The sequence below is a fragment of the Microplitis demolitor genome, chromosome 2 (assembly GCF_026212275.2).
Source record: "Microplitis demolitor isolate Queensland-Clemson2020A chromosome 2, iyMicDemo2.1a, whole genome shotgun sequence".
NCBI classification, from domain to species: domain Eukaryota; kingdom Metazoa; phylum Arthropoda; class Insecta; order Hymenoptera; family Braconidae; genus Microplitis; species Microplitis demolitor.
The window spans coordinates 5,277,552-5,293,273 of record NC_068546.1 but is presented as its reverse complement, the minus strand read 5'-3'; the positions used below and the strand labels follow the sequence as shown (position 1 = coordinate 5,293,273).

Sequence of the window (15,722 nt, the reverse complement as noted above, 5' to 3'; positions counted from 1 at the left end):
ATTTCTAAACTTGACCAAACCATTGAACAAAGAGCACATTCCTCATCAGGACGATCAAAGTTAATTTTTCGATACAAAATTTTTTTTATAAAATGTGTATTTATGAAGATATTTTGAAAAAACTTTTTTAGATCTTATGAGTTGAGCGTTTCAAGGATTACAAATGTTAAAAATAACATTTTTCTAAGTATATAGAAACTATAACAAGCATTAATAATTGATATGTTACGAGTTACGAAGTTGTCTAAATATAAAAAAAAATATTTTTAACATTCGTAATCCTTAAAATGCTTAATTGATAAGATCTAAATAAGTTTTTTAAAAAATATCTTCATAAATACACATTTTATAAAAAAAATGAACATGACCTTTTTTGTAAAGAATTTAATTTCCTATAAAATTGTTCCTATGATTTTTTTCGTTAATCTGCATATTTCATGAGATATTTAAAAAAACCGCGACTGTATTGAAAAATGAACTATGATTGTCTTGAGGCACGTGCTCTTTTGACTTAAAAAGACAAAACCAAATTCCCCATGTATTTTTTTTCCTAAAAAGAAGCTTTTTATGAGACGCCTGAGGAAATTTAATTTTTAATGCCCACCCTAATGTATACAATGATAGTTTATGTCAAAATTTTTTAAATAATCGACCATGAGGACAAATAAAATAACTAGATTTTAAAAAATCTACTCAAAAACATCATAAAAAACAATGAGAGTAAACAATGGTCGTGTTGTTGACAATAATATATATTTTCCAACTGACAATGAAAACTTAATGTGTCTATAAAATAATATTCCAATTAAAAAAAAAGTATAAATAAAGAGTCGCTATTAATTATTTTAACAGTAAAGTAATTTTTTTTTTTTTAAATAAAATACAAAGTACATTTGATATAATTTATTTTGATGTATTAATTAATCACTCCGTTTTTACAATTGATTACTTTTAACGTAATACAATTTATTGTATTGTGCAATTAATGTTCTCTTCGTCTTCAGGTAATTACTATTTACTCATTTATTAATTAATTCCTTAATTCATTTATTTATTCGTTCGACTTTTAAAATCTTTACTTTCGTTATTGATTAACAATTTACGTGCGATTGTTTTAATTATTTATTTATTTATTTAGTGCCAGTTTGTGCTGTTGATCATAAGATCATCACTAAACATTTAGTTGTTTTCTTTTAACTTATAAACAAAAATAAACACAATATAATATTTCATAGGTTTAAAAATATCTAAATATTAAAATGCAATAAAAGGAATGTTAAGCATCGAAAAAAAATAAAAAAGTTATAAATTATTTCGTCAGTTATTTCTATGTAAGCTTAATAGTTCTCTTTTCTTCGTTACATTATTCGTTTCTATCATGATTTTTTATAATTATTAAATTGAGCAGCGTCGGACGAACAAGAGCGTGCATGACGATCAGAAAATTTAATAATAATAGAACTGTTATTATTATTATTATTATTATTTATTTTTACTTTAGATCGATTCAATTCATCTAAAATGTGCTGGCTAAATTTGCGTCACGACATGCTCTTACTTTTTTTTTTTTTTTTTTTTAAACAATATAAATTATATTATTCTTTAAATTTTTTCGTGCTTTTTATCGGCATAACAAGTGCAATTAAACAAACAAAAAAAATTATTGAACATATATTTATAATTATTAATTAATAAAAAAAAAGTAGTACGAATTAATCGTAAGAATGAATAAAGAAATGTGAAATTGTACACCTGTTTTTAATAACTATTTTCATGACGGATGAAATGTAAGTGAATTTTTTACGAAAAAAAAAAAAAGAAATTTCTATTTCCTAATTTTATTTATTTTTTTTTTTTTTTTACTTTCGTCAATTTTTAATTGTACTGTTCTGGCAAGACGTAAGAGATATCATCCCAAGGATGTCGGTATAATCCTTGCTTCAGTCTCCTTTGATCCATGTAATGACCTAAAAAAAAAAAGTACATTATAAAATATATATATATAAATGAATTTTTTTTGAGTTCTTATAGTACTTGTTTACTATCATATATCGGTTTTAATGTAAGAAGCTATTGAATTGACAAAAATTTATTTTAAAATCGGCTGCAGTTTTTGAAACCGGATAATATGAAAATTCAATGAGCAGTGGATTTAAATCCGGATTAAAAAATTTTTTCATGTTAGCTCGTTAATAAATTTGTATAAAATTAATTTACTTGAGTAGATATTATTTATTGGAGGATAAAAAAAAATTTACGGCTGTACCAAAATATATGAAATTAAGAGATAGTTTAAAAATAAGTTTATTAAAATTACACTATTTAAATTTTTTTTTCGATTTTCAAGGATAGTTGTCTGGAAAATTAAACAAAATTTATTAATTTTACTAGAATATCGATTTGTCAACAATATTAAAAACATTAAAGCATAATTTTTAATAAAAATATAATCTTATGATATAAAAATATATGCAGTATGTGACTACTCAAGATATTAAGTTAGATTTAAATTCAAAACATTTTTTGAATACAGAACTAAGTTTTTTTTAAAAAAAAGTTAATTAATTTTTGATAATTGCGAGTTTATCAAAGTCTTGCTATAAAATTTCTCGTATTTAGAAACTTATTGTATATAAAAAAAATAATTTTAAATTAATGTTATGGATTTTTGAATTACTATCAGCTTTTAAATTAAAACTATTTAAAACTAATTGACTTATAGACAATAAAAAAATAATTATTGAAACAAAATAAAATAAAATATTTTGCGGTGTTAATTTTTATGACATTTATGACTTAATAATCTAAAGTAATGTAAAAATAAAGTGTATAAATAAGTTAGTTTATAATGACATTTATATTTCATATTTTTGATTGATTTTAAATTGTTAATAACCAAGTAATTTGCTTTTAATTCAGAAGAAAAATTTTTTAACAAAGTTTGTATGAAATTGATTTACTTTACTTTGAATTATTCATTGAACAATAAAAAATATTTTTGTTACACTGTAAAATATTTTTCGATTCTCGAGGATGATTGTCTTAAAAATTTAGTAAAATTAATTAATTTTACATGAACATCGATTTGTCCGCGTAATTAAAAAAAATTAAAGCTCCATCTTCAATGAAAGTATAATTTTACTATTTAAAATTATATATTCCATGTGATTATTTAAAATATTGAGTTAAATTAAAATTTTTAAAAAACAGTACTGACTTTTTTATAAAAAACCTTAATTACTTTTTGATAATTGCGAGTTTATTAAAATCTTGCTATGAAATTTTTAGTATTCAAAAACTTATTCTACATAAAAAAAAAATAATTTTAAATTAAAGTGATGATTTTTTGAATACCTACGAGCTTTTAAATTAAAATTATTTGAAATTAATTATCAATAAAAAAATAATTATCGATATTAAATTAAATAAATTGAGATTTTAATTTTCATGACTTGAAAATTTAAAGTAGTGTAAAAGTAAAGTATATAAATAAGTTAATTTATTATATTTTTGACTGATTTCAATTGTATAAATTAATAACCCCAAGTAATTTGTTTAAAAATTTAAAAGAAAATTTTCCGACAACGTGTTGGAAAAATAATTTGCTAAAACTTGGGCTGAAATACCGGAGTTTCTAATTTTATAAGTCACTAATAAACAAATAATAAAAATTTTGATGACATCATTTCAAAGTTATGCTGACTAACAATAAATCCGAGACGACCATAGTAAATATTACTGGTTTAAAAACTTTGTGGTAGTTGTTTAATTTAAAAAAAAATATTGCAAGTAATAATAAATTATTAAATTAATGATAAAGTACAATAAATATATTTCCCGTAAAAAATTAAATAATCGGGGTGTGCGAATAGTACGAACTCACTAATTATTCGTATCGAATAATTCCAAAATTTTCTATTGAGCGACTTAAAATTGTAACAGTTTTTCCAATAATTCAAATTTTTGTCAGAGGCAAATAAAGTTTAGACACTAGGGCGTTTCAGAAAAAAAATTTTTTTTATGATTTCAGATCAAAGCTCTATTTTCATTTTATATTGACGATAAATTTTTAAATACTTATATGATAAACTATGAGTTATTATTTTTGTATAGCCTCCAGATACGTATAAGATTGTCATTAACCATTAAATTTAATCTTTAAATAATACAGTCGGGCCTCGTTATAAGACTATTAGTTTCTCTCCCAAACTATCGGGATACCTGGTTTATAAAATAGACAGAATGATAGTCTAATAACGAGGTCCGACTGTCAAAATTTCCATAAGTCATAAACTTAATTTTTGAATAGCAAAAATTTTCATTACCCATGAAATTTTATTTTTTAATAGTGAAACTTTCCATTAGGAATTTTACAACCCTGCTATTAAATAATTATCTTCAATTCTGCATTTTTTTTTTTTTTTTTTAGATATAAAGTTAAAAACTAGTAAAAAAAATTAAACATGAAAATCAGGTTTTTTGGTTAAAATTTGCAATCAAAATTGTCCTGATACTTCAGTTAAAATTAAAACTATCCAAAAAAGTCATTTATTTAAATTCATCTTAGTTATTTAACACGATTTATTTTTCTTGTTCGTATAAAATAATTTAATTACTGGTTCATTAAAAATTATCCGAATCACGATTTCCTAAAACCCATGTAAAAAAAATTGGTTCCAAAAACGTTCATGACGTGAACTTTCAAAATTGAGACAATTCTGAACTTTAAGTTGAATATTTTTGGAACTTTTAAAAAATTAGAAAGTGAAGAAATTGCAACAGGTGAAAGCATTTTTGAGCAAAAATAATTTGATTTGACAATTTTTTGGCTTTGAAGAACATTAAAAAAAAAGGAATCACGAACATCCTCTACTCTTACCAAAATTATTTAAGTGAGGCAGAAAAAATAAAAATGATTTGAAAATTCTTATGAACATTTTTTGACTTTTATTAGAACTTTTTGGGAAGTAGTCCAGAAAATGATTGATTGGAACTGATTATGAATTTTTTATAAACTCACAAAATTGTCAATCCAAATCAAATTTGCTTTAAAATTTTCAAAAAAAACTCGCAATAAAAATCCACACTAATCGAAAATTTTCCTCACTTCTAATTATTTAAAAGTTCAAAAAATATTCAACTCAAAGTTCAGAATCGTCTCAATTTCAGAAGTTCACTGTCAGGATCTTAAACGAATTTACTTTTACACCGGAAGTTATAAAAGTATTTTTGCCCGGTAACTAAATTAAACGCCTTACATTTTATTTTATAAAACAAAATAATTTTATAAATAAATCCATAGCTTACCAATGAATCCAATACTACGCCCAAGAACAAACAAACTGTTGATCGCTCCAATTTCGATGTACTCTTGTGCTTCCTCTCTCGTGAACGACCCAGAATTTCTCAGCATATCAACAAACGCACATGCGATCATACCATCAACATTTAAAATAAGATTAGGTTTTTTACTTGTAGTAATTTTTTCAACTTCGAGAGCATATTCAACCAGCGGTTTTGCTGGAAAACTTTCCATAACATATTCTTTGATAAGTTTAACTCTCATATCAGGATTATTGATACTCTTAACACGGTGTCCAATTCCCATAATAAGTTTTCCCTTTTTCCGTGTGTTGTTGACAAATTCTTGTGGATGAAGACCCGCATCATAAGCTTCTGAGAACATTCGCGCAGCTCCATCAAGTGCGCCACCAAATCTATCTCCAATAGTCAACAGTCCAGATACCAAAGAACTCACAAGATCTTTACCAGCACGTGCACAGACAATCGTATTGTGAGCACCGGAAACAGCCGGTCCATGATCAGCCGTCAGCATTAATGACATCTCCAAAAATTTACAGTAAATTGGCGGCAAACATTTCTGGAACCAAAGCAATGAAACAACTCCACCAATACCAACATTTTGCTTCAGTACTTCAGTAACCGGTACACCAGCATACAAAAGTTCGTGTCCACGTTCGTCGCATATTGATGTCATAAATGACGCAGGTTTTCTTATTAATCCTAATTCACGTGCCCATGAATAGTCCATAGGTACAGTAGGTGGTGGTAGTTCTGGAGCAGGTACAATAGTGCCTTTTTTAACCAGGTCATGATATACAGAACCAATTAAGTCACCAAGAGTATCAAAACTATTAGGAACATAAGCGCCAGCGGATTTCAATGCTGAATTTTTAGCACAGGCTGTCTCCAGGTTACTGTGAGCGATAGACCCAGCATGACCGAATTGCACTTCTGATTTAAACATCGACGCGCAGGTGCCAATACACCATGCGACCAATGGTTTTGTTATTTTGCCACTTTTTAAAGCTTCACAAACTTCGTATTCTTCAACTCCACCAACTTCTCCTAACAGTACTATCAATTTAGCATCAGGATTGTTTTGATACCGCATTATGTGGTCCATAAATGTCGTGCCTGGATAACGATCGCCACCAATAGCGACACCTTCGATAACTCCGTTCGATGCTTTGGATATAATATTATTAAGTTCGTTTGACATACCACCGGATCTTGATACGTAGGCAACGCTACCAGATCTGTAAAGTTTGCTGTGAAGAATATTATCCATCATACCCCCGGTATTGCCAATTTTAAAGCACCCGGGCTTGACACCGCCGACTGTTGCCGGTCCGATAATCGTAACATTTTTTTCATGGGCCATCAGAATAAGTTTTCGTGTCATATTTTCAGGAATACCCTCAGCGATGATAGCAATCGTACGAATTTGGGGAAACTGAAGAGTCTCAAGTGTACTTTCATATGCTGACCGTAACGATGCGAAGGTGACCATTACATCAGCATCCGGATGTTTCGTCATCGCGTCTTTCATTTGTTTGTAAACGGGAATTAAAATTTCTTTGTGACCCCAATAGAATTTCTGTTTATGATCGCCGACAAATGGGTACACGACCGCTGCTACTGACGGCACTGATCTTCTGCAGACAAAATCAAAATCCAACATACTCTGTACTGCTCTAGTTTGCATTCCCCAAATAATAGCGCGAGTTGTGTTGCTAAACAGTTCTTTTGATTCTGCAGAGTCAACCGAATCCGTTGTTTTTATTTTAGGCTGCTTTTCTGGTGGCGATGATGATTCCGTAGAGTCGCCATTTAGTGGTGACGTTGGACCGACATCTTGTCCTGATGGCAAAAGAAAATTAGCCGTAGAAAATTCCTGAGCTTCTGGGTCTGGAATTGGTTTTGATCCCATCGCCATTCCGCAGATAGCAGTCATGTGCGTTTCTGGACCGAATACATAAACTGGAATTCCTAGACGACGTCCTACTTCGCGGATTATTCTCAGACCTTCTTGGTAATTTGGCCCGGCACGTCTTACAAATATTTTTATCTCATGTTCAACAAGCAAAGGTTGAAATTGTTGAAGTGCTTTGACGATTCCTTTGAATGTCGCAGCAACGTTCGTAAAATTAGCGATACCACCTCCAATGATCAGTACTTTACCATCAGGATGTTTTTCTTTAGTCATTAAACTCAAAAGAGTCTTAGCGTATTCGTACGTTTGTTGTTCGCTTGGCGCTCCTGAATATTCTCCGTAATTGGCTAATTCTGAAGCTCCGCCTAAGTCGCAAATGGTGTCGGAATAAATAACAGAGGCACCGCCACCAGCAACCATCGTCCAAATACGACCATTTGGATTTAAAATAGTCAGTTTTAAACTGGCGCCAGATTTAGCATCCAAGTCTGCGATGTAGGCCTCCTCTGGATATGCATCACGTCCGAATGGTGGTGGGTAATCAATTTCACCCCAGTCTGGACGACAAATAAAATCAGCAGTAGTATCTAATTTAGCAGCGAGATCCAAAATATAAATTGTATCATCAGTTACTACAAGTGGATTTATTTCCATGTATGTAAAGTATAGATTAACGTAAATATTATAGAGTGCGTCGATAAATTCGGCAATCATTTTTTTTTTACTCTCTGAAACATTGACGAGTAATTTATTTATCAGCGTATCTTGATCTGGAAGTTCTTGACCGACTGGTACATCAAGCTTTAGTGCTTTAGCATCAACGTCTCCAATGTCAACTCCACCTTCGTGGTGAAATAAAATAGTATCTGCAGTACGGTGTGAATAAATACAGACGTAGGCTTCTTCTTCGGGTTTATGCGGTATAAAAGGTTCAATAATAAATGTCTTAAGTTTACCGGTTGCTTTTTCAACCTTTTGTTCTTTATTGATTCTCTCTTCAACCCATTGTTTGACTGCTGGCAAATCAGCATTTACTTTAATCAATCCAAGTTTACCACGTCGTTTTATCAGTTGATCGGGCTTTACTACAAGTTTTTCTGTTTTTAGCCAAGGATTTTCTGAGGCTATTGTTGACCAATTGGTTGTTTCGTCTATTGCGACAAAACGACATTTAGCTGCTGCTGTTCCGTTACCAAGTTTTCTGTTTATTAAATCTTTTCCTGTCGCTTCTCTGATCGCCTTTGCCGACATCTTTGTTCTTTATTACTCTGAAAAATATTTTTTATTTAATAATTATATATTTATAAATATATATACGAGACTGTTTCAATTTAGGGGACTACTTTTATTTTTTTGATGAGCATTGAAAAATCGAAAGGGTATTTTAAAATATGGTGACAGTTAAAATTTGAGCTCTTAATATTGATATTTAGAGGTGGCTATTGATAATTTTCGATTTTTCATTTAGTAACATGGTAAAAAATACATAACTTCCGAAAAAATCAAGATACAAAAAACCTCTTCTCAAACGTTTTGTAGCAAATTTACTGATTTACAAAAAAGGTCTTTTATGATTTTTGTATAAATTCAACCATTCACAAGATATCCGACGTCAAAGTTTAATAAAATTCAAAGAACTTGTTTTTGCTCGTTCTGAATTTTATACCATATCAACTAATGAGAATTCAGAAATTTTCGATATAGTTTTTTTATAAGAAATTGAATGCTCTACAAAAAAAAGTCTCTTATCATTTTTTAGTAAATCCATCTCTTCAAAAGTTTTTAGAGCTCGAAGTAAAGTTGGAGATCTTTTTACTTTTCCGGTGAAACTATCGGACTAATCATAAAATGTCATAGAATCTTTTTTGTAGGCAATTTTATTTCTTACAAATTACCTCTGATAAATTTTTTTTAAATTCTGTATTCTCTTCTAGTTATTTCCATTTTAATGCCAAGCTCCTAAAAAAAGTGTTCTGATCGATTTTAAGAGCTCGACATTAAAATGGAAATAACTAGAAGAGAATGCCGAATTCAAAAAAAATTTATCAGATATAATTTGTAAGAAATAAAATTGCCTACAAAAAAGATTCTATGACATTTTATGATTAGTCCGATAGTTTCACCGGAAGAGTAAAAAGATCTCGAAATTTACTCTAACTTGATTTCAAGCTCCAATAACTTTCGAACAGATGGATTTATCAAAAAATGATAAGAGACTTTTTTTGTAGAGCATTCAATTTCCTATAAAATAAAAGGTATTGAGAATTTCTGAACTCTCATTAATTGACATGGTATATAATTCAGAACGAGTAAAAACAAGTTCTTTGAATTCTATCAAACTTTGATGTCGGATATCTTGTGAATGGTTGAATTTATGCAAAAATCATAAAAGACCTTTTTTGTAGATCAGTAAATTTACTACAACATGTTTGAGGAGAGGTTTTTTGTATCTTGATTTTTTCGGACGTTATGTATTTTTTACCATGTTACTAAATAAAAAATTGAAAATTATCAACAGCCACCTCCAAATATCAATATTAGGAGCTCAAATTTTAACTGTCACCATATTTTAAGAAACCCTTTCGATTTTTCAATGTTCATCAAAAAAATAAAAGTAGTCCCCTAATTTGAAAGTCTAATATATACGTATATATTATGGTAACCAAAAAAAAAAAAACGGTTTTTTTTTGTTTTCGAGTCTAATGTTTTGAGAATCCTCTCTAAAAATTAGCGCGATAAAGAATTTTTAAAGGAGGAAAGGGGAGATATAAAAAAAATGAGAATATTTTTGTGATTTTTTTGTACAGAGTACCTTCTTTATTAATATTTTTTTAATTTGTCACATTATTAAGCATCATTTCAAGAATATTCTGCTAAATTTTCATAAAAAAATATTGAAAAATAAGCCAGTGGTGGTAGGGAGAGACGAGTCACCTCAAAAAAAATGTCTCCATGCGGTGGGCAGGATAACTCATGACTGCTTCATCTGAAATAAAAAAACCAAAAAGATTTCTTTGGTAAATAAGTTTCTCTTAGATTTGAACGAAGGATTTTTTTTTCAATAACTACTTATTTTTTAATTAAACAAAAGGAGCAATTTTTGGCAAAAATCAGAGTTTTTTGATTGCACCTTTACCAAAAATTCAAAAATGAATATTTTCTTTATTCCTTCGTTTAAATCCAAGATAAACTTATGTACTAAAGAAATCTTTTTAGTTTTTTTATTTCAGATGACGCAGTCATAAGTTACCCTGCCTACGGCATGGAGACTTTTTTTTTGAGGTGACTCGTCTCTCCCCACTACCACTGGCTTATTTTTCAATATTTTTTCATGAAAATTTAACAGAATATTCTTGAAATGATGCTTAATGATGTCACAAATTTTAAGAATTTTAATAAAGAAAGTACTCCAAAAAAAAAAATCACCAAAATATCCCTCCTTTAGGGGTCGCTCGAGAAATTCGGAAATTCTAAAAATGATTGAAACTCGAATTGTTTTTTTTTTTAATTTTTTCTTTCTCATGGCAGGAATATTTTTTATTTGTAAAATCATTGCCATGCTGAAAATTTTAGTTCAAAATATAGATTTTTAAACGTCGCTCAAGAATTTTGAATATTAACTCCTAATAGGCAGCAAATACTTTGAATTAATTTTTGAATTTTTTTATAACTCAATTATTATCATTTTACTAAAATACAACTTTTGCATAACCGAAAATATACTGGACAGTCTTAAACAATAAAATTGGGTAAGACTTGAACAACAAAAAAAACCTAAAAATTGAATGAACAAATAAAAAGTATATAAATAAATCATTTTTTCTACGTCTCGGGTTATATTTTTATTCTTTATGACATAAGTTGATGGTGAAAAAATTGAGATGCTTTAATATTTATATTAAAGATTCGCTCGAAAACGTCCAAAAGACAGCATTCGGAAACATTCAAAATTCTTGAGTGACGTTTATTTAAATTTCGGGCTTAAATTTTCAGCATTATTTTACAGATATAAAGTATCGCCGCCACGAGAAAGAAAAAAATTAGAAAAAAAAATCCGAATTTCAATCATTTTTGGAATTTTCAAAATTTGTGAGCGACCTCTTTAAAATTTTTTATCTAGCTGATTTTTAGAGAGGGTTCTTAAAATATGTTAAATCAACAAATTTTCATATGATACTCGAGTACAAAAAAAAGTCGGTTGTTTTGGGTCACTAATATACATGTTTTTGTTTTTAATTGTTTATAAATGCATTTGTGATGATAATTTAATTTGAACCCATTTCAGAATTGTGTAATAATTATAATATTTATGAAATAGAATCATAATAATGTATTAGATATATATTTTTAAGTATATACATAATTAAATTCATACTTAGTAATATAAACACCTGAATAGCTAGTAAGTTAAGTCAGTAAAGTCAAGGTAATACTTTGCAAATAATCGTAGTGTAATCAACATTCGGAAATAAAGACAATGATAATAGAAAAGAAAAATAACTACAAATAGATCAAACGTTCTGTTTGATTAACTGCAATGTTGAAAATTTTATTTGAAATTTAAAAAATATTACTTGAAGTTGTTGACAAGTTTTAATCATTCAGAAAAATAAAATATAAGAATTATTGTAGATTAACTTATTTACAAACTTTATTTTTACACTACTTTAAATTTTCAAGTCATGAAAATTAAAATCTCAATTTATTTAATTTAATATCGATAATTATTTTTTTATTGATAATTAATTTCAAATAATTTTAATTTAAAAGCTCGTAGGTATTCAAAAAATCATCACTTTAATTTAAAATTATTTTTTTTTTATGTAGAATAAGTTTTTGAATACTAAAAATTTCATAGCAAGATTTTAATAAACTCGCAATTATCAAAAAGTAATTAAGGTTTTTTATAAAAAAGTCAGTACTGTTTTTTAAAAATTTTAATTTAACTCAATATTTTAAATAATCACATGGAATATATAATTTTAAATAGTAAAATTATACTTTCATTGAAGATAAAGCTTTAATTTTTTTCAATTACGCGGACAAGTCGATGTTCGTGTAAAATAAATGAATTTTATTAAATTTTTATGACAATCATCCTCGAGAATCGAAAAATATTTTACAGTATAATAAAAATATTTCTTATTGTTCAATGAATAATTCAAAGTAAAGTAAATCAATTCCATACAAACTTTGTTAAAAAATTTTTCTTCTATATTAAAAGCAAATTACTTGGTTATTAACAATTTAAAATCAATCAAAAATATGAAATATAAATGTCATTATAAACTAACTTATTTATACACTTTATTTTTACATTACTTTAGATTTTTAAGTCATAAATGTCATAAAAATTAACACCGCAAAATATTTTATTTTATTTTGTTTCAATAATTATTTTTTTATTGTCTATAAGTCAATTAGTTTTAAATAGTTTTAATTTAAAAGCTGATAGTAATTCAAAAATCCATAACATTAATTTAAAATTATTTTTTTTATATACAATAAGTTTCTAAATACGAGAAATTTTATAGCAAGACTTTGATAAACTCGCAATTATCAAAAATTAATTAACTTTTTTTTAAAAAAAACTTAGTTCTGTATTCAAAAAATGTTTTGAATTTAAATCTAACTTAATATCTTGAGTAGTCACATACTGCATATATTTTTATATCATAAGATTATATTTTTATTAAAAATTATGCTTTAATGTTTTTAATATTGTTGACAAATCGATATTCTAGTAAAATTAATAAATTTTGTTTAATTTTCCAGACATTTATCCTTGGAAATCAAAATAATTTTTCAAAGTGTATAATCACAATAAATTATATATATATATATATATATATATATATATATATATATATATATATATATATATATATATATATATATATAATTATTATTACGAGTTTTGATTAATTTCATGAAACTGAAATTAGCAGACGTCTAATAATTTTTGAATTGTTTTTTTTATAATAAATTATAAAAAAAAAATTTTTTTTTGAAATTGCACCTATAGTTTTTTAAATTTTTTACATGTGCATATTTTTATTTCTTTTTGTAATTGATTTGTTGAAAAAAAAAATCCGAAAATTCAGTATAATTCAGTAACAAATAATTTCAGGATTATTAAATGTTTAATTATTATAAAATAATTAATAAACCTATTAAATAATTAAATACAATAGTCAAACATATGTCGATATGTGTCACTTTCACTCATCACATTTGAACTTTCACACGTCTAACTGTAAATACATAAATATATAAACTTTCTCTAATTAAAAATCATAAAATTTTCAAAATTACAAGCACACATTTAAATTCATAAAATTTCATCTCGTGATAATTAACTTGAAAAAAAAAATTATTATTACTTGTAAATAAGTCAAATAATATTTTTAGTTAGAGATATCGTGAAAAAAAACATTATTTGAAACTATCTTTTATGATAAATATTGTTCGAACTTTCAAAACATTTAGTAAGATTTGAAACAGAAAAAAAAAATTCATGTCGTAAGTTATCATACGATTAATAAATTTTATTTTTTTCTACTCTTTAATGACGCGGTAGATGAAGCGACACACCACGTGGTGATAAGACTTTGAGTAATCAATAATTCGGAATTTTAAAAATAGAAAATTTTGTTATCGTCACCAGCACGTCCTTACAATTAAAATTTTATTTTGCTAATCATTCATAAAATATTTTTTTTATTTTACAAAATTATTAACAAAAATTATAATAATAATAATAAACTGAGTATAAAATATAATAAAACAAATTATTGTTACATCACCGCAGATTTTCGAGTGCTTAAAAGTACTTCCGTACTTTTTTTTTTTATTGACAATAATGTAATCAGTAATAAAAATGAAGGGGTCAAGATCACGTCGATATGATTTAATGATACTTATTAATTAAACTTTTATTTAGACTACTTTTGATATTAATTATTACTTAAATTCAATCGAATAAACGAAAAATTACACAAAATTTATGTGTAAATAGTACATACATACATTTTTTTATTTAGTTATTTTTCGGATAGTTTTAAAACTAATTGCGTCATGAAATGACTGTCAAAGTTTAATTAAAATTTATAATTTGCTTAAGTGATGTGAGAATTTTTTTTTTCTTTTTCAAATTTGTAGTTTTTTTTCTTCCTAAGAAATAAATATAATAGAAACATATTTATTTAAAAGATTACACATATAAATATGTACATAAATATTTATATGTATATTTAATGTATTTAAATTATCTATTATATTTATTTATTTAAATAATGAGATCAATTCATTTGAAAATTATTAATTTATGATCATAAATTAATAATTATAATTAATTATTCAAAAAAAAAATAATTACTGAGAAAAATGAAGTTTTATGAATTAAAAAAAAAATAATATTTATTTTATCTTAAAATCAATATAAAGTAGCGCACAAACTGATCACAATTATTTAAAATTAGATTTAAAAAAAAAAATAATAAAAGAATAATTTAAATTTTATTTAAATTTAATAAAATTAATTATTTAAATTTATGATTAAATTTATAATTGCTAACCTCAACAATTGATTACGATTGTCGGCACTCTAAGGCCGACATAAAATGAAAGTATAAAAAATAAATAATAATAATAATAGTAATAAATAAATAATTTACCAGGAAGTTAAAAAAAAAATATCTTGTATTGTTGAAGAAAAAAGTGATATTTTAAAATCTGCTCCAATGGAATATATAAACAGCAAGTTTTTTAGTATTTAATATTATTTTTGAAGGTTACTTTTTTATTTGACTTATCGTTAAATATTTAAACGTACGTCCGTACTGAACGCACGCGTGAAAATGACTGACTACTCCAAATTGTCTCTCAAGTTTACAAGCCTTTTATGTTAAGAACTAGAAATATTCATTAAAATCCCTAGAATATCACTAGCCTGCTAAATTGTAAATTCAAAATAATAAATTATAAATAATTATCTGATTAATAATTTAGGTAAAAAAAGTTTTTCATCATTTTTGGGAACGTTTATTTGACAGCTTGGATATTTTTAAATTTTAAAAATAGATTTTGTTATTGATAGTTTATTATTCAGGAATTTATTCTTGCTGCTGACGTTGGAGATCATGGAAATTATTAATACGTCATATCGTACGATACCCACCCCAACTTGTAATTTCAAAAGATATTGTAAGATGCGTTATTTTTTTTTTTAATATCCACCTGCCTTGGAATTCAATCCCGTTAGAAAATTTAATTAACTTTTCAAAAACTTATCACTGGATCAAATAAATATTTCATGGGTTTACATAAAAATTCAATGGTTTTTTTTTATTTTTTTATTATTGATAAAAATAGTTTTTTTGTGCTGAAGTAGCGAACAATTTTTGGATTTTTTTTTAAATTTAATTTGAATAAAAAAAAAAAAATAAAAATATGCATAAGTAGAAAATTTAAAAAACTTCAAGTG

At 26.2% G+C, this 15,722-nt stretch overlaps 2 protein-coding genes across 3 annotated transcripts in view; one reads left to right on the top strand and one right to left on the bottom strand.

Moving 5' to 3' along the window:
* The window catches only part of LOC103568757 (putative sodium-coupled neutral amino acid transporter 11), a 45,312-nt gene that overhangs the window by 5,604 nt on the left and 23,986 nt on the right, over nt 1-15,722 (top strand). The gene's annotated exons all lie outside the window — the stretch shown is intronic.
* LOC103568760 (ATP-citrate synthase) lies at nt 889-15,109 on the bottom strand. The gene is made up of 3 exons (XM_008545721.3): nt 14,914-15,109; nt 5,308-8,505; nt 889-1,967 (listed from the first exon to the last, which is right to left on the bottom strand). The coding sequence occupies exons 2-3, from the start codon at nt 8,486-8,488 to the stop codon at nt 1,876-1,878; spliced, it is 3,273 nt and encodes a 1,090-aa protein (XP_008543943.1). The 5' UTR covers nt 8,489-8,505; nt 14,914-15,109; the 3' UTR covers nt 889-1,875.